This window comes from Monoraphidium neglectum (genome assembly GCF_000611645.1).
Source record: "Monoraphidium neglectum strain SAG 48.87 unplaced genomic scaffold scaffold00043, whole genome shotgun sequence".
Taxonomy (NCBI): Eukaryota; Viridiplantae; Chlorophyta; class Chlorophyceae; order Sphaeropleales; family Selenastraceae; genus Monoraphidium; species Monoraphidium neglectum.
This window is the reverse complement of record NW_014013585.1, coordinates 28060-53940: the sequence shown is the minus strand read 5'-3', so window position 1 is coordinate 53940 and position 25881 is coordinate 28060. Positions and strand designations below refer to the sequence as shown.

The 25881-nt window shown below is 64.7% G+C and overlaps 7 protein-coding genes across 7 annotated transcripts in view; 4 read left to right on the top strand and 3 right to left on the bottom strand.

The window, feature by feature from the left end:
• Positions 1–80: 80 nt before the first annotated feature.
• Positions 81–2569, top strand: MNEG_0530 (hypothetical protein; the record flags this gene model as incomplete). The annotated part of the gene is made up of 6 exons (XM_014050998.1): positions 81–392; positions 622–672; positions 861–996; positions 1363–1469; positions 1656–1801; positions 2179–2569. 6 exons carry the CDS (start codon positions 81–83, stop codon positions 2567–2569), a joined length of 1143 nt encoding a protein of 380 aa, XP_013906452.1.
• Positions 2570–3256: 687 nt separating this feature from the next.
• On the top strand, positions 3257–5246 carry MNEG_0529 (hypothetical protein; the record flags this gene model as incomplete). The annotated part of the gene is made up of 5 exons (XM_014050997.1): positions 3257–3415; positions 3718–3981; positions 4186–4287; positions 4508–4708; positions 4932–5246. The coding sequence occupies 5 exons, from the start codon at positions 3257–3259 to the stop codon at positions 5244–5246; spliced, it is 1041 nt and encodes a 346-aa protein (XP_013906451.1).
• Positions 5247–5972: 726 nt separating this feature from the next.
• MNEG_0528 (hypothetical protein) lies at positions 5973–12294 on the bottom strand (the record flags this gene model as incomplete). The annotated part of the gene is made up of 11 exons (XM_014050996.1): positions 5973–6584; positions 6769–7239; positions 7681–7845; positions 8262–8446; positions 8659–9700; positions 10031–10191; positions 10391–10535; positions 10726–10974; positions 11215–11400; positions 11643–11893; positions 12204–12294. The coding sequence occupies 11 exons, from the start codon at positions 12292–12294 to the stop codon at positions 5973–5975; spliced, it is 3558 nt and encodes a 1185-aa protein (XP_013906450.1).
• A 1230-nt stretch (positions 12295–13524) lies between these two features.
• On the top strand, positions 13525–17323 carry MNEG_0527 (hypothetical protein; the record flags this gene model as incomplete). Its single annotated transcript, XM_014050995.1, has 6 exons — positions 13525–13560; positions 13983–14179; positions 14383–14631; positions 14801–15431; positions 15564–16638; positions 16878–17323. 6 exons carry the CDS (start codon positions 13525–13527, stop codon positions 17321–17323), a joined length of 2634 nt encoding a protein of 877 aa, XP_013906449.1.
• A 480-nt stretch (positions 17324–17803) lies between these two features.
• MNEG_0526 (Photosystem I reaction center subunit N) lies at positions 17804–19695 on the bottom strand (the record flags this gene model as incomplete). Its single annotated transcript, XM_014050994.1, has 8 exons — positions 17804–17822; positions 18040–18107; positions 18283–18352; positions 18534–18578; positions 18835–18905; positions 19130–19207; positions 19445–19487; positions 19673–19695. 8 exons carry the CDS (start codon positions 19693–19695, stop codon positions 17804–17806), a joined length of 417 nt encoding a protein of 138 aa, XP_013906448.1.
• Positions 19696–20711: 1016 nt separating this feature from the next.
• MNEG_0525 (putative palmitoyltransferase ZDHHC11) lies at positions 20712–22569 on the bottom strand (the record flags this gene model as incomplete). The annotated part of the gene is made up of 5 exons (XM_014050993.1): positions 20712–20813; positions 21153–21632; positions 21826–21958; positions 22240–22394; positions 22561–22569. The coding sequence occupies 5 exons, from the start codon at positions 22567–22569 to the stop codon at positions 20712–20714; spliced, it is 879 nt and encodes a 292-aa protein (XP_013906447.1).
• Positions 22570–23153: 584 nt separating this feature from the next.
• Positions 23154–25881, top strand: part of MNEG_0524 (hypothetical protein) — a gene marked incomplete at both ends in the record, with an annotated part of 4674 nt that continues 1946 nt past the window's right edge. The window contains 6 exons of the mRNA XM_014050992.1: positions 23154–23172; positions 23265–23334; positions 23460–23497; positions 23643–23807; positions 23975–24527; positions 24752–25502. Coding sequence (XP_013906446.1) covers positions 23154–23172; positions 23265–23334; positions 23460–23497; positions 23643–23807; positions 23975–24527; positions 24752–25502 — 1596 coding nt within the window. The remainder of the gene's footprint in view (positions 23173–23264; positions 23335–23459; positions 23498–23642; positions 23808–23974; positions 24528–24751; positions 25503–25881) is intronic.

The following is a 25881-nucleotide window of genomic DNA, read 5'->3' as shown; positions in this document are numbered from 1 at the left end:
GCGCTGGCGCACCCGAGGCAGAGGAGGAGGGCGTCGGCCGCGGCGCCCGGCGGCAGGACCGCTGGCTGGCGCAGGCCGGCATGGTGCTCCGCGACCCGCCAGCTCAGCACCTCCTCGCCGCGGCCGCGGTGGGGCGCCTGCACCGCTGCGTCGACGAGCGGTCGCTGCCGCGCGCCGACCTGGCGCTCGCGCTGACGCTGCAGCTGCTGCAGCTCGGGGCAGACGCGCGGCGGCAGCTGCGGGACCGGCGGTACGCGCTGCCGGCGGCGCCGGCGCGCCAGCTGGCGGCGCTGTGGCCTCAGGTGGTGGACGTGCTGGCAGAAGCTGCGCTGGACCCAGCGCCGGGGGACGAGGAGCGCGAGCGGCGGCACTGCAGCGAGGAAGGGTGGCAGGTGGGCGGAGCAGGGGGGGGCGAGCGGCGGCGCAGCGGCGCGGCCGCGCCGCTGCGCCGCTTCCTGCGCTGGGGGCCGCGTCGTGCAGGCAGCGCAAGGGTCGGCTAGGTTGAGCTGGGATCGCATTGTGTGAGTGGTGGCTGTGTCAACCAGCGCACGCACGTTCAGTATCGCCGGCACCGATGGCGCATCATCCAACGCGGCGAACAACATTGCAAATGCGCTGCAGGAGCTGCTGGCCGGCTACAAGGCGGACGAGGTCGTGCGCAAGGTGCTGCAGGTGAGGGCGGCGCCGCCACGGCTGAGCGGGCACGCTGGGCGTCGTGCGACGAGTCTCTCCCTCAGCCCTGGCAGTCAGGTCTTTGCGGCCCACCTAGCGTAAACAAACTTTCCCCACTCCTAAACTTCGCATGCGTCTCTTCCAACCCCTCACCCGCCCACCTTCCATCCCGCCTCACCCGCCCCCAGATGCTCGTCCTGGACCGCCTGTCATCCCACGACCTGGTCACCGCGCGGCTGCTGCTGACGCTCATGCGCGACTCCAGCCACTGGGCCTTCCGCAGCGCGCTGCCAGAGTACGCGCCCTTCGCCTACTCGCTCGCGGGTGCGCGCTGGGGCGCTGCGCTGCGCGTGGGGGTTGCGACCCTGCACCGCGCATCCCGATGCGTGGTGTCTATTGCAGGTGTCACGGCGCCACGCGCGCACCGCTCAGGCACTGCGGGCGCTGCTCGACAGATTGAAATATGTGTTGATCCTTCATTACGGCATCCAGATGTTTTGACATGCGCCCTGTCTTGCAATCGCAGGCACGCAAACGCAAGCCATGCGCTCAATCGCATGCACGTGTGCATGCGCTTGCGTGCGCACACACACGCGTGCGCACACACACGCGTGCGCACACACACACACACACACACACACACACACACACACACGCCACCCCTTCACCCCTTCACCCCTTCACCCATAGGCGAGCTGCAGGACCTGGTGCGCTGCGGCGCCCTGCACCCGGGCGGCTCCTTCTGGGCGCTGGCCTTCGAAGGTGTCCTGCTGCAGCTGCTGGACGCGCACAGCCAGGTGCGCGCGGCGCGGCCGCGGCCGCAACTCTCCACACCGCCGCCAGCCGGCGCGGCTTCAGCAGGCGCCCGCCCTTCGGGGTCGTGAGGCGCGACCAAGCTTGGTCGGTCGCTTCTCCAGTCATCGCGACCACTTGCCCTGGTCATGCTGGCCCCCTGCCTGTGTCGGCCTGCCGGCGCGCCGCAGGTGCACAGCGAGTGCCTGCGCCTGCTGCTGCTGGTGGCGAAGGACCTGCCGGGCGAGGCCCTGGGCGCTCACCTGGAGCACATGCTGGCCGCCACGCGCGAGAGCAGGGCCACTGCCCGGCACCGCAAGCACAAGTACCACGAACGGTGGGCGAAGGGATGCATATTGGTCATGGCGGGGCAGGAGCAAAGGGCTTGTCATGTGCCTTTCGTGAGGGGGGACAGACTTTGCGGCAGGGTTTTACCTGTGTGGTCCATCCATGTGCGCTTGCGCATGCTGTTATGTGTGTGTGTGTGTGTTTGTGTGTGTGTGTGTGTGCGCGAGTGTGTGTGTGTGTGTGTGTGTGTGTGTGTGTGTGTGTGCACGAGTGTGTGAGTGTGTGAGTGTGCGTGTGCTTGTGCGTGCGTGCGTGCGTATGCGTGTGTGGATGTGCGCGCGCGTGTGCGTGCGTTTACAAACGTGTGTATGTGCGCACAAACCCCCGACAACGCCTGGTACGCCCTCCCTGTGCGCACGGCACCAGGGAGGCGCGCGCCCGCCGCGAGGCGGAGGAGTTTGAGCAGCTGGCAGGGGACTACCTCTTCAGCGCCGGCGGCGGCGGCCTGCAGAGTGAGTGGAGCGACGGCTTCCGCGCGGTGCGCAGCCTCAAGTACGGCACTGACGAGAACTTCTCCGACCTCTACAAGAAGGTCATGTTTGTGGGCGGCCTGCAGGAGGCGGCGCTGCCCGAGGCGGTGCGCGCGTTCCTGCGGGAGAGCCGCGACGAGCGCGGCGGGCAGCAGCGCAGGGGGCGCGCGAGCGGCGGCGGCGGCGGGCGTGGCGGCATGGACGGCCTGGGAGGCCACGGAGGCGGCAGCGATGAGGACGGCGCTCCGGGCGGCGTCCGTGATGGAGGCGATGATGATGACGCTTGACAGGAGGATTGCGGCCGCTGTAAAGCGGTGCCCACATCAAAGGTATACTTGCCCGCATCCACCTGCAACAGCTTGAGAGAGAGAGTGTGTGTGGGTGTGTGTTCGTGTGTGCATGCGCGTGTGGAAGTGCGTACAGGGTTGGCCTGTGGACACGGCGGCGCCTGTGCGAGAGACAGCTGCTGAGCGGTCAAGCAATGGATGCACATGTGCTTTCGGCACTGCTGGCACAGCAGCAGGCGTGCTGAGCACCAGCGCTTTGGTGAATCTGCGTGCACGTCAGCAAACAGCGTTGCTTGAAGTCGCAGTAGCGGAATAGACATGTCTCGTGCGGCTGCGACAATGGGCTGGGCCTTGGGTCAAAGGGGTCAACATGAGGCGTTGCCCTCGGCCATTGACAGCAGGCAGAAGGCTGCAATGTGTGGAGCCATTACGGTTTGTGCCGGCATTGCCACAGGCGAGTGTGAGAGGAAGAAAGGCTCGGAGCCAACGAGCAGCAGGTCGGCAAGTGAGCAAGGGTGTTGAGCCATGCGGCGCAGGTCAGGTGCCGGCTGCATCCCTTATACACCAGCACGTACCTTCCTTCTCAACTTGGAAGAATTGTCAAACTCATCGAATTGCCTTTTGCAGCGCAGTGCACCCCTGAGAAGAAAACTTGCGCTGGTGCAGCGGCCTGATCTGGCGGGCTCAATGGACGTGGCCACAACAGCAGAGGTGGAGGGCTTCTACTTCGAGTGCCCCGCCTCATCGGTGGAGGCTCAACAGCAGATCGCCGAGTTCTTCCGGCACCACGCTCCTAATGGCAGGCTGGAGCGGCCGGTCGTGTGCGTCACGTCGGGTGGAACCACCGTTCCAATGGAGCGTAACTGCGTCCGCTACATCGACAACTTCAGCGCGGGCACCCGCGGCGCCATGTCGACTCAGGAGTTCCTGGAGGCGCGCCATGCGCCGGCCGCTTTTGCGGCATTGCTGTTGCTGCGCTGACGCAGCAGAGCGCCTTTGACGCCATGCACACGTGCGAACCGCAGCATGCAAACGGAAGCTCTGCATTCTGCAGGCCTGTATTAAGCCTAAAAAGCTTGCAAGCCCGCACACAGTATTTTTGAGTGGTTTGTGGGACCCAGCCAACTGCCCATCTTCTCTCGTGGCAGGCGGGCTACGCTGTTATCTTCCTCACGCGCACTGGCTCAGTGCAGCCGTGGACCCTTGACCTGCCAAAGCAAGACACAGTGGCGCTGCTCCAGGAAATCATAGACCGCAGCGACAGCGGCGGCGACATCGGCGGCGGCAGCGGCGCGCGGCTGGCGGCGACTCACGAGGAGAGCGTACTGGGCGTGCTGCGGCGCGTGGCTGCGGTGCAGGAGCGGCGGCTGCTGCTGACGATCCAGTTCACCACCATTTTTGAGTACCTGCAGGTGCGCGCCGGCCGCGCAACCCCTGGCCGGGAGGGCTGGCTGTGAGAGCAGCGAGGGGCTTGACGCCAGCCGGCCCCGTAAGCGCAGCGGGTGGCGCAGCCGGCAAGCCCTCCGTTCCGCTCGCCCGTCGGCTCTCGCGCTCCGGCCAGCATGATTCCCTCTCCCTTGCATGGTCCCCCGCCGCCCCGTGGTCCGTACCCGCAGTGTTTCCGAGCCGTCGCCCTGGCAGCGGCGCCCTACGGCGCCGCCTGCATGTTCTACCTTGCTGCGGCGGTGTCTGACTTCTACATACCCTGGGCGTCCCTGGTGCGTCTCCGGGGAGCGCACGTGCGCGCAGCACAGCGCGGCGCACCCCCCTCTCGCGGCCCCAGGGCGACGCGGCACGGCAGCTGCACGCGGCTCGCCGGCGGAACGCCCCACATCGCTGAATTAAACTGCTATCATCGACCCCTGGCATGCCGCGAATCACCGACTCTCAGGACCTCAACCCTGCAAGCAACCCCACCCAAACCCTACACCCCACCAGGCCGTACACAAGATCCAGAGCGCCGACGGCCCCCTGGCCCTGAACCTCTCCAAGGTGCCCAAGATGCTGGGCGTGCTGCGGCGCAGCTGGGCGCCGGGCGCGTTTGTCGTGAGCTTCAAGCTGGAGACCGACGAAAGCATCCTGCTAGCAAAGGCGAGGGGGGGGGGCGGCCAGCGGCCGGGGGAGGGGGGGCGCGTGCGCGTGCGTGGGTGTTGCGAGCGGGCTGACATCGCGTCTCACCTAGCCAGTGCCTGGTGCAAATCTGGGACCGGATGTTTGGCCCGACCCATTCAGGCTGAAATGGTTATCACCCACTCGTGCACATTGCAACTCAAGTTTGCGTGCTGTCTGTACGCTTATGCAACGCACTAATCTGTGTGCAATCACACACAAAGCCAGCCACTTACTGCCCCCGGCCGCACAGGCGTCAGGAGCAGTGACACGATACGGCGTGCACGCCGTTGTCGCCAACCTTCTTCACACACGCAAGGACCGCGTGATGGTGGTGCACGGCGGCGGCAGCGGCGATGGCGGTAGCAGCAGCAGCAGCGGCGGCGCCGACGGCGGCGGCAACGGAGACGCGGCGTCGCAGGCTCGGCCGGCGGGCGCGCCGGCGGGGTTGACAGTGGTGGACGTGCGGCGGCCGGCGGCGGAGCCTCACATCGAGCGGCTGCTGGTGACGAAGGTGGTGCAGCTGCACAGCAGCTTCAGGGCGCAGCACGCGGAGCGCGTGTCGTGAGTGTCAGGTTGCTGAGGTTGGGCAGGGCTTGTATTTGCAAAGCTGGGTCTCTTTGGCACTTTGAGTGTTTACTGCCTCTGACAACCTTCCCTCTGATGAGGTCGTGCCAGCGCATTGATGGTGTTCACTCAAGTCATTCTGTGGCACTGCCCTGTCTGCCATGCATCTTGGCGTATTTTTCTTGGCCCTTATTCATTGCTGTCGAGACTGTATGTGTACACCAACCAACACTGCCGTGGCGCCTGCAGTAAGTGGTACATTCCAACGAACAGCATACATTTTCGTTCAAACATGGCCACCATCCCAAGAGCTTTAGGCTGATGGTTCGCCGCACACTGGGCGGGGGCTGGCACCGCAGCGCCCCCCCCTCTCCTCGGCCTGCGCTCGCATGCCCCCCCCCCCCATCTCAGTGGCTCGCCTTGATTTACAGCGAAGCCGCAGTACCTCTCTCGCGCAACACATCGGCCGGCCGTGGCAGCGGTCGCTGTTGTGCGCGCCACAGCGCGCAGGAAGCAGCCGTGGCACCGACCCACACATGGGCTTGAATAATGTTCGAGTGACAGCCGCGCGTGCGCGGTTTCCGGGGCGGCCGACGGCTACGGCCCGGTTCGCTAAGCAGCGAATTGCAGTGGTAAGGAAAACAGTGGAGATCTCGAATGAACCTGCATGCTCTAGGACCCAGCGGCCTTCCCAGCCCCTGCTTGCAGCGAACGGAGCCTTAATGAATCACCAATGGCTACGCGGCGCATGGCCAGGCGCACCTCGCCCGGGGATAGGGGGCAGGCCCGCCTGCGGCCCCGGCCCCGCGCCGCTGATCCGATAGCCACGCTCCCCGAGCTCCGCCGCCGCGCCGCCGCCGCTGCTGTTGCGCGGCCACGCCCTCGCGCCGCCCGCCGGCCCGCCGCTGCTCCCCAGGCCGTTTGCGCAGCCGCCGCTGCTGCTGTGCGCGCTGCCATGGCCCAGCGACGCCGGGGAGGCCTTGCCGCCGAGCAGCATCTCGATGCCCGCGCTGAGCATCTGCGACAGGCTCGACGTGCGCCTGACGCCGCCCGGCGCGTGGCCGCGGCGCCGCAGCCCCGCGCCCGACGGCCGCCGCGCGGCCGCGCCGGTGCCGTCCAAGCCCGGGATCCCGACCCCCGGCGCCTGCGCGCCGAGCGGCAGCACGTCCAGCACCACGAGGCGCCCGGCGTCGTCCTGCGCCCACTTGATTGCGTACACGCGGCCATCCGCGGGGTTCACGCCCTGGTCCTGCCCCAGCGCGACGTGCAGCACGCCGCCGTCGGGCAGTGGGACCTCGACAGTTGTCGTGCCGTGCGCCTCCGCGGCGGCCAGCTCGGCCTGGCGTGGGCGCGCCGCGAGCAGGTTGGTGTGAGGGCGTCGAAGAAGTTTCAGACCCTGAGAATTGAATTACTGGCCCGGGACACCAAAGAAAGGGGCGTGGCGGCAGATTCCCCGCACGCAAGACCCCAAAACACGACGCCTCGCCCCATCCCATCGCCGCCCGCCCGGCCCGCCGCCCCACCTTGCGCGCGATTGTGAGGAAAACCTCCTCCAGGCTGGTGAGGCTCAGCTGCACGTCGCTCACGCCCATCGCGCCCCGCTGCCGCTCCAACTCCACCAGCACCGCCCCCAGCCGCGCCTCCTGCTCGCGCGGCACGAGGTAGTGCAGGTGCGCGCGCCCCTCATCGAACGGCAGCAGCCCCAGCCGGGCGAGGAAGAAGTCCCGCACGCCCTCCGCGCGCGCCGCCAGTGCCTCGAGGCTGTTGTCGCCCGCGGCGGGGTGCTGCACCGAGACGGCGAGCGTGTAGCCGGCGCCGTACTTCTGCTTGAGGCGTATGCTGCTGCCGATGGCCTTGAGGCGGCCGCGCGCCATGATGGCGATCCTGTCCCCCAGGATGTCAGCCTCCTCCATGGAGTGCGTTGTCAGCACGATGGCGCGGCCTGCCTTGGCCTCCTGGATGATGTCCCACACGTAGCGCCGGCTGATGGGGTCCTGCAAAGCGGTGCAAGGGTTTTGTGGAGGTGTTTGAATGAGCACACGCTCCTGGGCAGCACAGCATCGCAATAATGATAGAGGTTGAATGGTGGGGCACTCTGCTGGAAAGAGGCAAATCGCACCCAGCAAACTGAGGTTTAGACGCCCTCACTATCTGCTACAGATCCGCTTCTGAAACGCAGCAGTGCAACTAAGGTCAGCAAGTTTATACCCACAAGTGCTCTGACCCGTAGTACATTTACCGACACGCCTGCAAGTGTTTATGTGCGTGCACACACACAACACACACACACACACACGCACGCGCGCCCGCACACACACACACACACACACACACACACACACACACACACACACACACGCACGCGCACCCGCACACACACACACCAGTTACACACTCCGACCCCCCTTCGTACACACCAAAACGGGCACACGCACCATTCCTGTGGTGGGCTCATCCAGGTAGACAATCTTTGGGTCCCCCAGCAGCGCCATGGCCACGCTCAGCCGCCGCTTCATGCCGCCGCTGTAGCTGCCGCTGCGGACGGAGCCGGCATACGTCAGCTTCACCTTCTCCAGCAGGTCGGCGGCGTGGAGGGGCACCTGGTGGTGTGGAGAGGCGGGGTTGTGGGCCTTGGGGGACTCCAGATCGCCGACAAGGCCAGGCTGACGGGTCGTCTTGTTTGAGGGCATGTTTGTGCAAGGCGATACAGCATACATACAGGCACGTGCAGGCTTGCACACGCAACACACGCAACACACACACACACACACACAACCACGCACGCACTTTCTCTCGCACACACACACTCCCTCACTCTCACACTCCCCCACTCTCTCTCTCTCTTTCACGCAGGCGAGCACATCACATCGCTACGCGTGTGCGCACACATATGTGCACATTCAATCAATCACACACACACACACACACACACGCACGCACACGATCTCGCTCGCGCTCGTTCCTTCTCGCTCACATGAGCAGACACAGACAGACACATGCATTGACGCACGCGCACCTCGCTGAATTTTAGCCCCTTGATGTGACCGTAGATGGTGAGGTGCTCGACGCCGCTGAGCTCGTTCCACAGGACGTCAAACTGCGGGCACACGCCCATCAGCGACCGCACGCGATCCAGGCCGCCCTCGCCACAGAGAGACTCGCCGTGCACCAGTGCATCCCCCGCGGTGGGCGGCAGCGCGCCTGGAATGCGAGGGGTTCGGTAGGTGTTGGTGGGATTTGGGAACACTGCCGCAATTAAATATGTGAGCCACTGCCTGGCCTGCACAGACACGCCGTCCACGTCAATACACGCGGGAATCACACCCGTGCTGCCGTCGGGTAGACAGTCAGCCGCTGCCAGCGCCACTGCGGGTCCACCTCAGGCGTCCCAGGTTTCTGCTCAAGCCCCCCACCTGTGAGGCAGTTGATTGTCGTCGTCTTGCCGGCGCCGTTGGGCCCCAGCAGGCAGAACAGGCTGCCCTGCTCGATGCCAAACCAGCTGTCCTTGATGGCCCAGAAGTCGCGCCCGGCCGGGGAGCCGCCGAGCCACCGCGGCATGTTCTTGGCCCACCAGCTCAGCCGGAAGACCTTCTGCAGGCCAAACACCTCGACAGCATAGTCCAGATTCGAGCTGGGCACGTGCTCCCTGATCACCTGCCACTGCCGCTGGTGCGCCGCATCGTGCGGCGCGCCGCCCCCGCCGCCGCCCCCGCCACTGCTGCCGGCTCCACTGGCGCTGCTGCGGCGCCGGACGCCGCGCGCGGCCGCCGCGCCGCCGCCAGGACGGCCCTTGCCGAGGCCCAGCCACTCGCTCTGCTCCGCCTTGAGGGCGCCGTTGAGCTTGGACCCCAGGCTGAGCTTGAGCCGGGCCGACTCCTCCCCCACGTCCTCGTCCTCGTCAGGGCCCCCCGCCACGCTCAGCCGCGTGTTGGCCTTTGCAGACATCTTGAGCGCCGCCGCGCGCGCCTCCCCCTCCGCCACCAGCCGCGCGAGCGCCTCCCCCTGCTCCGCGGGCCGCGGGCGCCAGAACGCACGGTGCAGGAAGAACAGCGGGGAACGCGACACGCCCAGCGCATTGGGCAGCACGTTGTCGAGCCACACGGCCAGGGCTGTGTAGCAGAGGAACTGCAGCGCCAGCGCCACCAGGCACTGGCCCACTGGGAAGACGCATGCAAAGTCCCTCCAGGTCGTCGCGGGGTCGTATCCGTCGTGCTCCCCGGGCGGCGTTGCGGTGCAGTACGAGTCGCGCTCGGCCCATCTGATGCCGGGCATCACGTCCGTGTTGGTTGCGGACGCCATGTCGAGGATCGCCTTGACCAGGGGGTTCCAGGGCATGAGCGAGAACAGCCAGTAGATGGCGCGGTGGTACACGCGCTTGACAGGGCTGCTCTCGTAGAAGAATGACGGCGTGTAGGGCAGGCCGTAGGTCACGATGCCCTGGAACGTCCAGCCGGCCTGGGGAGTGCGGCACGGGGCGTGCGTGCGACGGGAATGGGGGATGGGCACAGGGGTCTGGCCTCCACACAACCCCAAGCCTGCCAACTAGCTACTGCAGCTGCTGCTGCTGCTGCTGCTGCTGCTGCAGCAGCAGCAGCAGCAGCAGCAGCAGCAGCAGTCGCTCCCAAGCGCTCTCTTAACAAACGTGATTGACGCAGAGCATGCTGACAGGCGGCCAGCTGCCTCTGCGACTTCCTCCGGCGCCCTTCAGCTGCCATCACGCCCTTGCAAGGTGACTTCAATCGCCACCTGGACCCTCTGCTCACACCACCAGCCGCCATCCCTCACCAGGAACACAATGAAGCCGGCGTACACGGCTGCCTGGGGTTTGCCAATAAAGGCCGTCACAAAGTATGTGAACCCAGAGATGGCCGCTAGGAACAGCCAGAAGAGCGCAAACAGCAGCCCGAAGTCATTCACCAGGAAGAACCTGAAGCGCAGGATCATGCCTGGCAAAGGAAAGGCAGCATCACACGTATGAGAAGCGGCACGCAGTCAATGGTTCTCACTGCCTGTTTGCGAAGCTGCCGCCTGTCACACAGTGAGACATTGGGCCGGTCGCGGCTGCATCAGCTCAGGCGATGCTGCGAGATGCCCGGGCTGAGCGCCCTTTCTCTCCTGCAGCGCCCCCCTCCCTCCATGTCCAACCTGAGAACAGAATTGCCAGGGTCAGCAGGGTGCCAAAAGCCAGGTCAAACAGCACCCAGCTGGCCCAGTAGCTGCTGTCCATCAGCCCCATCGTGCGCATTGCCTGCCGCAGCCCAGAGTCCTTCTCAGACACGATCTGGGCCATCTGCGGCAGTCGTAATGACCACATGTGTGCGAGGGTGCGGGGTTTCTGTGAGTCTATGCTGCGCCATCCCACCGCTCTCATGTAATTGTAAGATCCGTAGCTGTCCTCGCACTCAGCAGTACGGTGGGGCCCTTGCACTGCCCCAGACTTCCACGCGCCGTGCTGCGCGCCTGCCAGCAACGAAGCCCACCTGTGTGACGGCGCCAAACATGCAGGCTGCGAATATGCAGGGCGCGATCACGCGTCCCGTGAACGACAGCGTCGTCATCTCCGGGTGTGGGAACCGCACGAGCAGCGGGCTCCACGCGAGGGAGTCCGCGTCGCCGGCGCGGCCCTCGTCGAGCAGCGCCTGGCGCGCGAGCTCCCGCGACACCGCCGACATGACGGGCGACTGCCAGAAAACCTGGGGGTCCTGCACAAACGACTTGAATGTTTTGGCCTGTTGGGAGGCAGGCAGGGCAGGGGTGCCCAGGGTTTGAGTTGGATCCAGCTCATGGCAAGGGGAAGAAGTTCCACGGAACGCCCGCGTCTGGTTTGCTGCAACCAAATTACTGCTGTGTGGCCCAGCGGCTGCGTGCTTCTCGTATTGCGCATGGCCGGGTCCCTCCGGTACTGCGCAGTTATGTGCAACGCGTTGCGGCAAGTGCATTGCTGCACCCCGTGTGCGGTTCCCGCTCACGTTAGAGTTGCTCTGCAGCAGGTACTGCAGCCCACCGCCTGGCGCCTCCAAAAAGTGAACGGCGCCCAGGACTGTGTCGCGGTATGCCCCCATGTACGCCTCAGCCGCTGCTCTGTCTGGGAAGCCCAAGACCTTGTGGGCTGGTATTTCTGGGCTATTATTGGTTCGTATGCGCTGTATAATTTGCTGCGGGACGGCAGAATGGGAAGTGGAAGGGGAGGGGGTGAGACAATGGGCCGCATGCAACAAGCGGTGAAATGCTAACAAGCACAGCCTGGCTGAATGTCAAGAAACAACCGCTTGAGCGCTTTCTACAAGCGCCGCTGATTTTCAAGGAGCCAGCTGCAAATCGCCATTGCGCTGCCGCCCACGCTAGACACTCTCGTGGTCCAGCCGCCACCTGCCCAAATTGCCAACGGCGAGCTCACCTGCACAACAGGATTTGTGCTGGGTGTGTAGATCAGCGTCACACATGGTCGGTCATGGATGTAAATGTCGCTGTTGCAGTCTGGAATGGTGGAGAGGTCTTGCCGCACCCCAGTTGTGATGGGCCGATAGCGGCCCTCCGCTGCGAGGCTCGCATCAAGCGCAATCTGCATCACCAGCGCCAGCACCAGGAACAGCATGGGCGCCAGAAAGCGCAACACGGTGGAGCGGCGGCTGCGCCATGCCACCAGCACTGCAAGAGAGCAGGTTGTGTTTCGGAGCAGCAGGCTCGGGTGTTGGCAGCGGGGCGTGCAAGAACTTGCAATTGGGGTTGAGAGGGCCCACATGCGTGCGAGCAGGGACAGCGTCGCGGTCAATGGCCGCAGCCCCCGACCCTGCATGGCGTATTCGTGCAGTCAATCTCTGCCTCCAAAGTCGATGTGTAATCGCCCCGCAGCAGAAGGGTTGGCAAGGCCACGCAGCAGCGGATGGTCAACGCAGTTTGCAGTGCGCCAGCCCAGGCGCGCGCGCATGCCACCACAGCACGCAGCAAGCAAGCTCACCATTCTTGTAAAGCAATACTGCTAGCTGCTGCGGGAACCTGTAGCTGAACAGCACATCCAGCTGCATCTCCAACCCGCGTTTGCTCGCCATCGCTGCACGCCCGACGCGCGTGCGTCGCAGAGGAGCGGTTCAATATGCTCTACTTCGGACCCATTACGCTGGCTTCAAGCCCGTGTGCTGGTTGCAGTGACGGTTGCAGCGCTTTGGACCAAAACGGATGTGCAGCGGACGTCTGGATCAACTTTAATTACTGATAGTGATTGTGTCAGTTGATCCTGCTGGCGTGCTAGCTGGTACCACGCCGTGTTGTGTGCTGCCGCAGGCCGCGGTTGAGAGTCCGTGTTGAGAGTCGCATATATGTGTTTGGTGCCATGTATATACGAAAACCATAGTCTAAAATAATGTATGTTGCCACAGTGCGTCGGAACTCAGATCTGATGCGGTGATCCTCGTTCTGCTGGTATTGCTGCTTGCGCTAGTGCTGGGGCCCCCTGGGGGTAGGGCGGCGGCGTCATCGCATCCACACCCACAGGCCCTGTGTTTGTGCTCCATTGCACGGTGTACATACAGATGGTACTGTGCTCGCAAATGTCGCAGCCGTACATGCATCCATGAGCCCTGCATTTCCCCCCAAGCCAGTTTGATGGTTTCCTGCACCGCCAATCTTGGATTGTGCGGTACTCGCTGTGAGGTGCAGGTGCAGGTGCAGGTGCATTCTGTTTAAGCCTGTGTGAGGCCTGGGAATACATTCACCCCCGCATTATGGTTGGCAACGTCCCAGTTCAAGACACTCCCACCATGGGTACAGGCATGGCCATGCGCCAAGTTCAGTGTTGAGGTGACGAGCAGCGGGTACGTGGTATGCTGATGATTTCATGCTGAGGAAAGCAATCAGGGGAACATGCTCTGCCTTCGAATCACCCGCAGGCCCGCATGGCGTGATGCTGCACCCTGCATGTGCTGTGTGAAAGGCGTCAACTTGAACGCCCTGCAACGTCACCAGTGCCATCCCCGGCATGGCCGCCCTGCACAGTCTATGAGGAGGCATCCATGGTCTGCAGCACCCGCAGTCATCTTCATGCCGCGCTGGCGCCAGGCAACGAGGCGGACAACGGGTGGAACCAGGGTGGAACGAGGCCCTGGCTACCCCCCAGCTGCTTTCGGTCCTCTGTGGCCAGCATGTATGCAGCTGTCACCGGGTGTGCTGCCCGTTTTCACAAGAGGCGTGCTGTCTGCTGCCTCGTTCTCTGCAATGAGTTCGTAGAAGGCTGTTGAACGGGGCCCGCAACTGTCATCGCTTGTCAGCCAGCTCCCGCGAGAATGAGGCCCAATTCGAAGCGCTACATCCGCTTTACTGTGAGCTGTGGGCGTGCTCTGAGAGGCGATCTGGGTGGTCGCAGCGAATTGATTGCATCTGTAGCTGGGTTGAAGACAACGCCTTTTTTCAGCACTCAAGATGCTTGCGTTAATCCCACACAGATCGATGACGAGCTGCCCACACAGCAGGCGCCGTTTGGCCGCCCGCGCGCGGCTTGCAGCGACCGTTGCAATCGGTGCCTGCGCTTTACAGGGTTCTGCCTTGTCTGCACCGGCACCCTCTTTCAGGCAGTGGTGAGTACAAAGCAACACACAGCTTGTGATTTACGCCTGCAGGCGGCCCCAGGGCGGCAGATTTGCCTCGGGGGCACCCAGGTCACAGTCACCAGGTGCCGGGGTGTGCCCCCGTTCTTGCGAGCCGCAGTGCCGCACTCAGACCACCGTGTGCCCGCCATACACAGGCTCCCTGGGTGCTATCTATCTTTGAGGCCGTCAGTGTGCTTCTCATGTGCTTCCTGCTGGCGCCCGGCCCCCCAGGCCCGGCGCGGCCGGTGTTCAACTTCCGTTACAACTTGGAGGACATCGCAGCTGCCAGCACAGTGCGCGCAGCCATCATCAGCGGGACTTACGCATACGGCACGCGCCGCCAGTTCCTCAGGTAGGCTTCCCTCGGCACATAGATCTGGAGAGGCGGCTGCAAACCTCATGTCGCGTGAGGTGAAGCGCCCGCCTGGCAGCGCTGCTTCTTTAGGCGTCCACACCAGTCGAGCAACAGGTGGGGCGCACGCCGAGCAGCGCGGCTGCATGGCAGTGGTCACCTGCGGCGGCATTGCTTTCCCCCTCCTCAATCCTTTTCCGCAGGCCCTACCTGTACACCGCCTATGCAGCCGGCGGCACCGGCCTGGCGTATGCGCTCGCCAAGGCCCTGTGCTTCGTGTACGGCCCCATCTGGCCAGCCCAGGCCGCAATCATCGGCGTGTTCGGCATGTTCAGCTGGATCCACGTTCTAGCGGCGCGCAACGCGGTTGCATGGGCGCGCAAGCGTACGGCGCTTGGGCTCGCGTCATTCCCCTGGGAACCGGCGCTGCAGGACCGCCTGCTGCCTGGCAGGTAGGGTGGCAGGCAGGGCGGGGAGGGGCAACTTGGGGATGTCTGTCCTTCCTATTTGGGATTTTCCTCTTGAGCTGCCGCTGGCGGCACAATGCTGTTTGATGCGCAGTGCTAAATGCACAACACCCGCAATGTGGTGAGCGCGCCCACCTCTCGACCCATCCACAAGGGCCAGCATAAGCACGCCCGGCGCGGCCGGCGCCAGCGACGACGGCAGCGCAGGCGCCAGCCGCGGGGACGTGCCGCCCGAGCTACTGGCCGACCCCGACTCAAACTTCACGCCTGTTGGGGAGCTCTGGGTGCACTGGAAGGAGGCGCTGCCGCCGCCCTCGGATAGCCCCACCAAGCGGCCGCAGGGGTGGCCTCATGGCATGCAGGACGCCCAGCAGCAGCAGCAGCAGCAGCAGCAGCAACAATTGGTCCTGGCGCGACCACTGCCCGGTGCCAATGACGACGAGCGGGACGCGACCGCCGTGATACTCATCCACAGCGGCGGCGGCGGCGCCTTTTCGTGGCGCCACGTCATGGCGCAGCTGGCAGAGCACTGCGGCGTGCGCGTTGTGGCCTTTGACAGGCCGGGCTTTGGCCTGACGTCGCGCCCGCCGCCACCGCCAGCCGGCAGCGGGCGGCCCGACCCGTACGCGCCCGCGGCGCAGGCATTACTCGTGCTGCAGTTGTGCGGCGCGCTCGGCGTGCGGCGGGCAGTGCTGGTGGCTCATGGGGATGGCTGCCTGATTGCGGTAATGGCGGCGGCGCTGGCCAACAGGCAAGTGACGTCGAAGGGTCTAGTGCTCGTGCTCGTGCGGCCTGAGTGCCAGAGGTTGAAAGCAAATGCAGTAAATGCATGCTTGATTGCCATTGCTCACTCGTGCCCTAACCATCTCCCTGAACCTAAGCCCTAAGCCCTTCACCCGAACCATCTCTCCAGGCAGCACGGCTTGGGGGCCCTGCCTGGTGCGGGCGGCAGCCTCAGCCGGCGTATATCCATATCACTGCCCAGTGGCCTGGCAGGAGCCGAGTCCACCGACCTCGGGTGGCCCCCGAGCATTGGATCCTCCAACGCGGAGCCCCTCGGCTCCTCGCACGGCGGCAGAGGTGCGTGTGCGGCCGAGGCGCGGCAGCAGCGGCAGCAACAGCAGCAGCAGCAGCGGCAGCACCCACAGCAGCAGCAGCAGCGGCAGCAGCAGCAGGGCTTGCTTGCATCGCCTGAATGTGGCGGCGGCGTCGCAGGCGGCAGCGCAGTGGACAGTTTGATGGGCCGAATTGGCAGCGGGAGCGAGGTGGCGAGTATGGCCGCCTCCATCAGCTTCCAGTCGCTGCTGGCGCCCACGGAGGGGTTGGGCTCCCTGGATCAGCAGCAAACAGATCGTGTGGCCAGCTTGGAGGAGCCGAACGGTCGCGTCAGCTACCACACATCACCATCATCCTCTCAGAAGCAACAGCAGCCACAGCAGCAGCAGCAACAACAGCAGCAAAAGCAGGGCGGGGCGCCGTCGCGGCTGTCACAGCGGGCAGCCGCTGACGGGGAGCGGGGATCTGAGCAGCAGCGGCAAGCGACGGCAGGCTGGCGTGGAGAGCCGGAATGCACATTGGCGGCGGCAGTGGCGCCTGAGCTGCAGGCGATGACACCGAGCGGCGGTGCCGCCGGTCTCGAGCCGCAGCTATGGCCCCGGGCGGGGCAGCAGCAGCAGCAACAGCAGCAGTGCCCGCAGCAGCACCCGTATCAGCACGAGCGGCCGCCCAGCTCGCCTGCATTGTCTCCAGCGCACTCGCCGGAGATTCATTCGGAGCCTCAGCATGGCGAGCAGCAGCAGCGGGTCGGCCGCAGTTTCATCCTGCTGGGCGGCCGGGCTGAATCCCTTGAGGCCCAATTTGATGCTGACGTCATCGGGATTGCCCTGCTGCACCCGAAGCTGTCTGGTCAGACGGTCAGCGGGTTCACGCGGCTGCTGGCGCGCGCCAAGCTGGGGCGCGCGATGCTGCGGCCGCTGCTGCGGTCGGAGATAGGTGGGCGCTCTGCGCTGTGGGCGCCCGCGCCGCCGCTTCTGGTCTGTTGTTCACTAATTGCCGAGCATGCAGTGGATCGCCACCCACTTCAGCATCGCCCACCTGGGGAGGCCGCCGCCGTTACTCGCTGTCCCCCGGGGTCGCTTCAACATTTGATTCATGCTCTCAAAGCCCTGAGAGTAGACTTTCCCCTCGCTGTCATCCCCGCCCCTGCGGTTTTTCCACGCTGTCATCCCCAGGCGAGGTCGCCAACCGCCGCGCGTGGCACCGCGGCGACCGTTGCACGCGCCAGGTCCTGGAGCTCTACCGCCGCCCCCTGCGGGCAGAGGGCTGGGACACAGCCCTGCTCGCCGCCAGCACCGCCGCCGACGGGCTCTCGCGCCGCGCGGTGGCCGCGGACGTAGCCGCGGCGCGCGGCGTGCCCGCGCTCGTCGCGACGGGCGCGCACGATCGCATTGCGACGCCGGTCAACACAGGGCGGCTCGCCGCCACGATCAGCGGGCGTGTGGGGATTGTGCCAGGCTGCGGGCACCTGTCGCACGAAGAGGACCCGGCTGCGCTGCTGGCGGTGCTCGCACCGTTTGTGGGCGAGGTGGTGTGCAGCCGGGCCAGCGGCGGCAGTGGGGCAGAGAGGGCTGCAGCTGACAGCGGAAGTGTTGCAGCAACCACAGGGCAGCTGGCATGACCTGCCATGCAGGTGGCTGGCGTGGACACGCTTGCAGTTTGATCATTTCTCTACTTTTACCATCTGACAGCCATGCAGCTCGTCACATGGAGTTGCTGCCGGTTGCCAACTTGCTACAGCGTTCCTTGAAAACGATTTGATGCACACCGCATGGTTTCATGTTCTCGGTCGTGCTGTCCCATCTGCTTCTCGTGCCTGGAGGGTAAAATAGAGCCTTTCAAACACCTTTGGTCTGCCATTCCAGGCTACTGCTGGAATAAGGGTGCCATCCATCACTTTTGGTTCTTCAACAAAAGCTTTCAGCATTGTACCCCATCTCTAGCCGGCTGCTTCCCGATGCCTGTGACAAACAGATTGCAGGGAAGTTACACAGGCTGACCTGCCCAGATCACCATCGAGCCCAGCGAGGGTGTCGCAAAAAGGGAGCAAGGTCCTACAACGCTGAAGCGCCAACACTCGGGAGGAAGCGGAGTCGCAAGCTTAGAAGCCCTTGGCGCCGCTGCGGATTGGGGGTGGTAGCGGGACAAGCGGGCGAGGGAGGCCTTGAGTGGCTGCGAGATGGGAGGCCAAATCTCTAACTAGCCTATGCAGCAGGCGATTTGTCTGAAAAGACCCACTGACTCCCTGCGGGTCACACGTCGTAGGATAAGGCATTGTACATATCGTTGGTAAGCCATCCACGCAGTCGTGACTCCCGCTCTCTTCTGGCCACTTACTAGTTGTGGTTGACCTTGCTGGCGCAGCGGCCGTTGGCGGTGCCCGCGCACTCCAGGTCAACGTCGTCCTGCGGGTGGCGTGTTAGGGGTGATAATCCAGGTGTCGAGCAGGTTGACAAGCGACAGTACTGGTAACAAGCGCAAGCTGCAGGCGGGTTCGGTGAAGAGGGGTTGGGTAGGGGCACGCAGGCCCTGGCAGGCGAAGCTCATCGTGAAGCGAGTGATGCTGGTGTGCACGCGCACCTGGATGAACCTCACGCCGCCGGTGAAGCGGGCGGAGGTCTCGTCGCAGCCGAAGAAGTTGGTGGGGAAGCTGCCGCACAGGGGGGATAAAGGTCGGTGGTGGGGAGATAGTCATTGGTTAGTGGGGGCAGCTAGGGCCGGCACGAAGGATGGAAGAGGTCAGCAGGCACAACACAAGGTGCACAGAAGCGCGGGCAGGCTACAAGGACGACCCCTGCTTGGCAAACGCCGCTGCTACAGCTGTGGCTCACCTGCAGGTGCCGTCGGCGACGGTCCTCGAGCGCGCGACGTTGGCGCTGCGGGTGGTCGGCGAGGGGATATGGACACCATCGGTCGACAACGTGCGAGCAGGGCCGCATGCAGCGAGCTTCACCAACACTGTGGTGTGCTGCAAAGCAAGTAAACGACTGGACCACCTCCCCCTCACAAACTGCTACGATCTATGCGACGCTGTTCCACAACACAACTATCTCCGCCGCACAATAGATCCGCCACCATCGGAGAGCCCCAGCCCGCCCTGCCCTGCTGCGGCCAGATCCCATGCGGCCGTACCTGCTGGTGGCCAGGCGCTTCTTGTTGTTGAGCGCCTTGTTCTCGGCCGACTTGGCCAGCAGGTCGGCGGTCTGCAGCACATGAGAAGCATGTTTGGTTTGTTGTCACACTTGTTGGTCCAAGCCGCACACGCCATCACGCATGTAAACCAACACCCCGCCCTGGTGCCTCAGGCAAACGATTTTTTGCGTGCTGCTGTTGGTCCAGGGCGCACATGCGCCGCCGCGGCGCGCGCGTTGCCATGCTGCATGCATCGCGGCCAACCCCACTGCCCCGCTGCAGCGCGGCCACCCACGATGTCGGCCTTGGCGGGCGCGGCGGTCAGCATGGCCGAGAGCGCGAAGGTGGCACCGAAGGCCAGGGCGCCGAGGGCCTGCGGGCGTGCGGCAAGAGGAGGGGCGCCCGCCACAGCAGGGAGATCGCGATCAGCCGCAGTTCTATGCCGCAGCCGGTCAGCAAAATCGGGCACCGTCTTTGCTGCTGCGGTTACCAGGCGCTTGCCGCAATTGACCTGCAATCCTACTGCTTCCTGACCAGCAACTGAAGCCAGCTCATGCCCGCTGCGCCCTTGTGCCCTAGCGAGTGATGTCAATCCAGACCATCGCCTGACCTGGCGGGGCTCAGCGGAGGCGCGGACCACCACAGCGCTGCGGCTGGCAGCAGCAGGGCGCGAGGCCGCACGGCAGCTGCAAGACAAAGCGTGGATGGGTGATGAGGGGTTCAGGGCGAGGCACCCGAGGCCGCAGTTCGGGGCTACGCGGGATGTGCTGCATGGACGGATCTCCAACCGTACGCCACACTCATGAATCACATTGGCGCTGCTCATAGCCTTCCTCACTTGACGGAGGCGCGGAGAGCCATTGTGACTGAGCCGAGAGATCCGAGCTTCTGCTGAGCCTTGGAATGAGGAGATCCGTGGGGATGTACACGCGTTCTCGAATATCTCGCTGCAACGTGCCGAGCTTTTGCCTCCGACGCGGCCCCAGCTTGCCGACCTGCCCCTCTGGCTGCCAACGCGCTTGCAACGCTGCCAGACTGCGATTGGGTGCGCAAATGGCGTGGGGTTGCTGAGCTGCCATGAACCTGCAGCTTAGGCATACCATGCTGCAGTATGGCCCCCCCTCACCCCACCCGATCCCACCTCAATGTCAGCCCCGGCAATTTGCCACCATGGAGGTGTGAGAGTCGCGGTGGGCAGCACGGTCTGCGCCCGAGCAATGACTATACACCACAATGTGTGACTTGGTGTGGAAAACATTAAACAATAACTTGGGTCCGTGATGTGCCACCAAAATCGGCATATCAAGAATCTCTTCCAGGTGCCCAGAATCACAAGCAGTAACTCTAGTGTGAGGGGAGGGCGCGCATGCAATGCAGGGGTAAATCCTATATGCTTGAGAGGGCAGGCCCAATTATGTGCATGTGCATCTCACTTGTCTGCCAGCTCTCTCCCCACCAGGCAACCGTGCCTGCGAATTGTGGCTCCTGCAAAGGAATGCAAGCCAGCAGTACAAGTAAACAAGAACGGGCGTTCCCCACAAAACGCTGTTATTGCGCTAGGCCGCACATGGCACCCATTAGCTCTCAAACAGTGCTTGAGGAAAAGGAGCAAGCCAACCAGCAGCACGTGCGCGGCGGACTCCGTCGCCTCGAAAAGCGCACCAAACATCCATTATTGTGGCTGGGGAGCACGCGTGGTACCACATCCCAACCCTGAAATGCCCAGCCAGTTTCCAGTCCCTCCCTCCCGTCAAGCGTTGATGCTGCAGCTCAACACCCTCGCAGGCAAGGGCGCTGCTGCTGCCCAAAACCACGCATCGGTGAAAGCGGACGGGGCGCAGTCCGCCTGGGACTGCCCTTACCAGTGCCGTTGCAGCTCACACCATCTCGGAGGGGACCGAAAATGTGACGCCATCGTTGAGATGCGCCGCCGGCAGCAGCTGCGCGCCCGCGGCGCCCACGGCGCTGCGCGGCGACGGCTGCCACGCGGAGATCGGCGCGCTCCCTGCGACTGGCCCCGCTGCAGCCGCGTCAAATCCGCCCGGCTCTTTTTGTGGAAGCCCGGCGCCACGGGTGCCAAGCAGGCGCCCATGGCCGCCATCGGCGCTGTCGTCGAGGCGCGGCTCGATACGCAGAGCTGTGAAGGGGCTGATTGCGACCCTCTTACTGTGTTGCCGCCCACGGCCACCAGCGACAGTGCCCGCGGCACCTTGGTCGCTGTATGCAGCCCAGGCCTGCTGCCCCTGGCCTGCTGCCACGGCGTCTGCGTCAACTACCCGGACGCCGCCGCAGCCGCAAGCTGGACCCTCCGACCGCACCCATGCGCGGCCGCTGCCGCCGCCGTAGCGCAGGATGCCGTCGCCGTCGGCGCTGCCCTGGCGGCCGCTGCCCGGGCGCCGTGGCTCAAGGTGCGCGCGAATCATGTCCCAGGTTGTGGCGCCCTTGACAAGAAGCACCCAGTGCGTCGCCCACAGGCCGGCCAGCGAAGCCAGGAGGCACAGTGAGATGAGTACGGTCGCGCACAGCGCGGCGCGGTAGCCCCATGGCTGCATAAGCGTCGGGTATACAGCTTGCAGCGCAGCGTCAAACGACTTGCTGGTGGTCAAGCTGCGCGCAAGGATGGCGGCGCCGATGCCCGCCTCGGCTGCGAGCAAGCCTACGACAGTGTTCAGCAGCCCGAAGAACGTCCAGTAGTTGCGGCCGCCGATGCAGGTGTTGAGCCAGACGCAGTGATGGTCAAAGCGCGAGACACACTTGCGGCACGAGGCGCAGTGCTTGGTGCCGGAGCGCGCGTACTTCTGCGGGGGCCGGGCACGCCCGGGTCATGCACAGCGTTTGGTGAGAGGGTGGAGTGCGCAGCAGGCAGCGAGCCAAATGGATGCAGCGGGCTGGCCCGATGCAGAAAGCGGACAGAAAGCGCGTCCTGCTTCCGAATTCTCTTCTGTGGGCGCTTCCCAGCCTCCGGGGAATAACACGCTTTCCTGCACCCACGCCCTGCGCTCTGACACAGCCACCGCCGCCTCCGCTGCCGCCACTGACCTTGCAGGCCTGGCAGAACCAGGTGCCAGCCTCTGGGACGTCTGGCAAGGTATCACAGCCCTCCAGATCCTGGGGATCTAGCAAGCTGTGGGTTCATCAACGGTGGGGTGGGATGGTGGGGGTTCGGCAATTGAGTGCTGGTTGTCCAAGGCTGGTTGTGCTGGTTGGGCTGCTGGGGTTGAGGGAAGGCTTGCCGCAAGGAGGAGCCCGCTGCGCATTGCTCACGGCCTGAAAAGCAGTGCTTGTGCCCTCTGAAACATTCAAGCCCTCTGCTGTCCTCTGCGCTTCCTTGACAGCAGCTGCATGGCTGCTGGTGCGCAACCGTGTACCAGTTGGCTGCGCGACAACATGAGGTGACCCTCGTACCTGGTCGTAATGTGCATCGCTGCGACGGCCGTTACCAGCGCCGTGTAAACCACCAAAGCAGCAGCCAAGTCCTTTTGACTGGTGAACTCAGCCATGGGGATGATGAGGCCGTAGCACCCGCTGACCAGCACCAACCAGCACCCAACGCCCGTCACCTGCGAACAGTCCGAGCGGGATACAGGCATGCTTGAGCCCCTGGTTCAGTGGACATATAAACTGGGACTACAATTGGAGATGTCCGGTGTGCGAGCTATGGATTGGCCCCTGATGGCGGGCATCCGTGCACAGTTGGCCGCGCGCTCCACTGCTGCGCCGCCGCACCTGCTCCATCTTCAAGGGTGCGTGGCAGCCGTGCCGCCGTCGCTGCCGCGGTGCCAGTCCCAGGTGCGCCATTGCTATGAGGAATCACTCCAAAGCGCCCGTTTGCATACTTTGTGTCCCGTGCTGCTATAAATCCTGGCATCCATGAATGTGGTTGACTCCACCTGCGACCGTGATACAGCTTGCTTGCGTGGGACAAATCATCTTGATCTTCCAGAATTTTTTCGGTCATATTAGCGCTTTCAAGAGCGCAGCAAGCGCAGCTACGGGCGAAGGTACCGAGCAACTGCGTGGGCTGGGCTGATGGGCGCTGCTTGATCACCTCCATACGTGTTCCGCGGCGAGCAGTTTTGCAAACCTAGTAAATTTAGACCTCTTGGATTAGTAAACGGTGTGATCAGGCCCTAAAAGTTTGAAGTGCCGATCTCGCGCGCACTGTTGGCCCTGTTGTCCTGGACCTCAGATCGCCACACGGCTATCACAGTCACCTGCCGAGTCATATCAAAAGCGGTCTGTGCCGGCTGTGTACGTGAGGCTGTCTACAAGCCCGCGTTGTGAGGGCCACAAGCGATCAGGCCACAGGAGCGCCCAAAATGACGCTCTGGGGCCCTGGTGAGTTTTCTTGGGCCGTATGGGCCCCTGCGCACGCCGCCCCTCTGCCGCATGCTGAGCCCTCTCCTCGTTCCCTGCGCCACGCCATGCAGGTGAGGGTGAGACCGACAATGGCAGCTTTGCCATGCAGGCAGGACCGACAGAATTTGGCAAAACCATCAGGTGAACAACAATCGGGGGGGGGGGGGGTGCCGCATAGGTCTGGGCTGAGAGACCCAGAGGTTGAGGCCCCCACTGTCCGATCACATTTGACCGGCCCGTGCTGTGCACGCTGTCCCCTCCTGTAGGCCCGCCGCAGCCCCAGCGCCGCCCAAGAAGCCAACAGGTAAGCAGAGGGTACCATGCCATGGGATATTGAGGTCATCAACACGGCCCATGGTTGGTGCGCGCCCCTCCTAGCAGTAGCCACATGCTCCTAACCTGCCTCTCCTTTGACTGACGCGCTGAATCCCCCATCCCCCATACTGCAGTCAGTGATGAGGAGGAGGAGGAGGACGAAAACCCCTTTTCTGTTTACGATGTTGATGAGGATGATGTCATCGATGGTGATGAGCCGCGCGTGGGCAAGGTGGCCGCGGCGGCTTCCCCAGAGCCAAGTGCCATTGGAACCCAGGCGCCAGCAGGCGGCGCACCTGGTGAGTGGCTTATTGGATGGGCGCTATGACGGCGGCAAAGAATGCATGCATTTTCAGCCAATCAAAGTGTCAAGAAAATTCAACGCGCATGGTAGACTGCATTGCACAGCGTAAGCCCGTTCACCCTCATCCTTGTCCTGCAATCCCCTGTGAACCCCCTTGCGCAGTATGCGGCGCCTCATCCACCATCAGCTCTGGCATCATCCCCGCCACAGCGCCCTCCACAGACGCCAGCATGGGCAACCGCAGCCCCGGGCGCTCCACTGGTGTGGACGCGGCACCCCTTGAGGCGGCCACGGCGCCGCCCCAGCGCCAAGACCAAAAAGCTCAGGAGGTGGAGCAGCAGCAGCAGCACCAGCAGCAGGAAGGGCATCAGCTGCAACAGGGCTTCGAGCAGCAGCAGGAAGTTGCAGGTGCCACCGACCGTGCCGCCGCCACCCCGTCGGCACCAATGGGTGCCCGCAGCGCCAGCCCCGCCGCCAGCGCCGGCACCACGATGGTTGTGGATCACCCTGCTTCTGAGCGGTGCATGGATGGAGACGGCAGCATCTCAGCGGTGGACGGCTGCAATGCAGGCGGCATGGCGCTAGAGGGCACAGAGGAGCAGGCGGAAGACGACGGGATGGTCACTGCGCCGGCCGTGCATGGGCCTGCTCCGCCGCCAACAGAGCCGGTTGAAGTGCTGCCCGAGATCCTGGTGGCCAGGGCCACCCCCGCCAGGTGGGGGGAACGAAAAGGGGTTACAGCTTCCGAGGGCAGGGGCCAGGCAGGCATGCGCCAGCACCAAGTTAATCATAGCAGCCAGACGTGCTCCAGTGCCGAGCTGCCCTTCAGCGCAACTTGGAACCGGTTTACCACGCGGCCTGCGCAGCGGGTCCAAGAGCGCCCTTTTATTCATGCTGGCTTGACTCCTCCTGCTACCTACCACCACATCTTGCTCGCAGCGGTGCCGCCATCACGGCGGACGAACACCCGGCGTTCAACTCCACGCCTGTGCACATCGCGCCCGCAGCCGCGCTGCCAGAGACGCCCACGGCAGACCAGCAGCAGCACAACGCCAGCCCCGCCAGCCGCCTGTCCCTGGGCGCACTGCCGGCGCCCTCGCCTGCACCCGCCGCGCCAGCGACCCAGCAGCCAGCGCCCACGCAGGCGGTGGCCGAGGCGCCGGCCCAGGTGGGGCACAGCGCCGAGCAGCCTGCGGCCACCGCGATCGCCCGCACCGCCGGGGCCGCGCTGGCACTGCCCAAGCCGCTGTCGCCGCGCGTCAAGGCGCTCCAGCTTCAGACAGCGGAGGTGGGCCCTACTGTGAGCCCCAAGCGGGCAGCGGCGCTCAACGCCAGCAAGCAGCAGCAGCAGCTCCCGGGCCTCACAAGGCACCCCCTGCACCAGCAGGACCGGGCCCAGAAGGCCCAGCTCGACGGCGCAGCTGCACCGCTGCGCGCGCTGACGCTCTCCGCGGCACTGCCACTGCAGCCGCAGCTCCAGGGCCCCACCTTCCCGCAGGCAAAGGGCCTGGTGCCCCTGGTGGCCCCCGCCCCTTCCGTGCCAGCCTGCATCCCGGCAGCGCCCAAGCCCAGCCAGATCACTGCCAGGCCAGCGCTGACGCAGCTGCCGGCGCCATCGGCCCCTCACCAGGCGCCGCCCGCCCCGGCTGCCGCGCAGGCCCCGGGCAGCGGAGCGACGGCCAGCTGCAAGGTGCGCGCGCCGGCAGTGCAGCAGCAGCCATCGTGCGCACCTCGCTCCGCCCCCAGCAGCGCGCCGCAGACTCTGAGCGCCATCGGCGGCGCCAAGGCGCCAGGCCAGCTTGGCGCTCTGGGCAGCAGCCGCCCCCGCAGCGGCGGCGGCAGCGGCAACGGCAGCTGCTCTCGCATCACTCTCGGCCTGGACAGCCGCTCGCGCCTGCAGCGCCCCTCCCTGCTGTTGGCCGCTGGGGGTGCAGGCGCCCTGGGCCCCAACAACCAGGCTGCACATTCCGCAGCCCCTTCGCACGTGCAGCAGCGTGCGTCGCCTACAAAGCTGGGCCGACCCGCCGCGCCCGCCGCGCCTGCGACTGTTGGCGGTTCTGCTGCGGCGG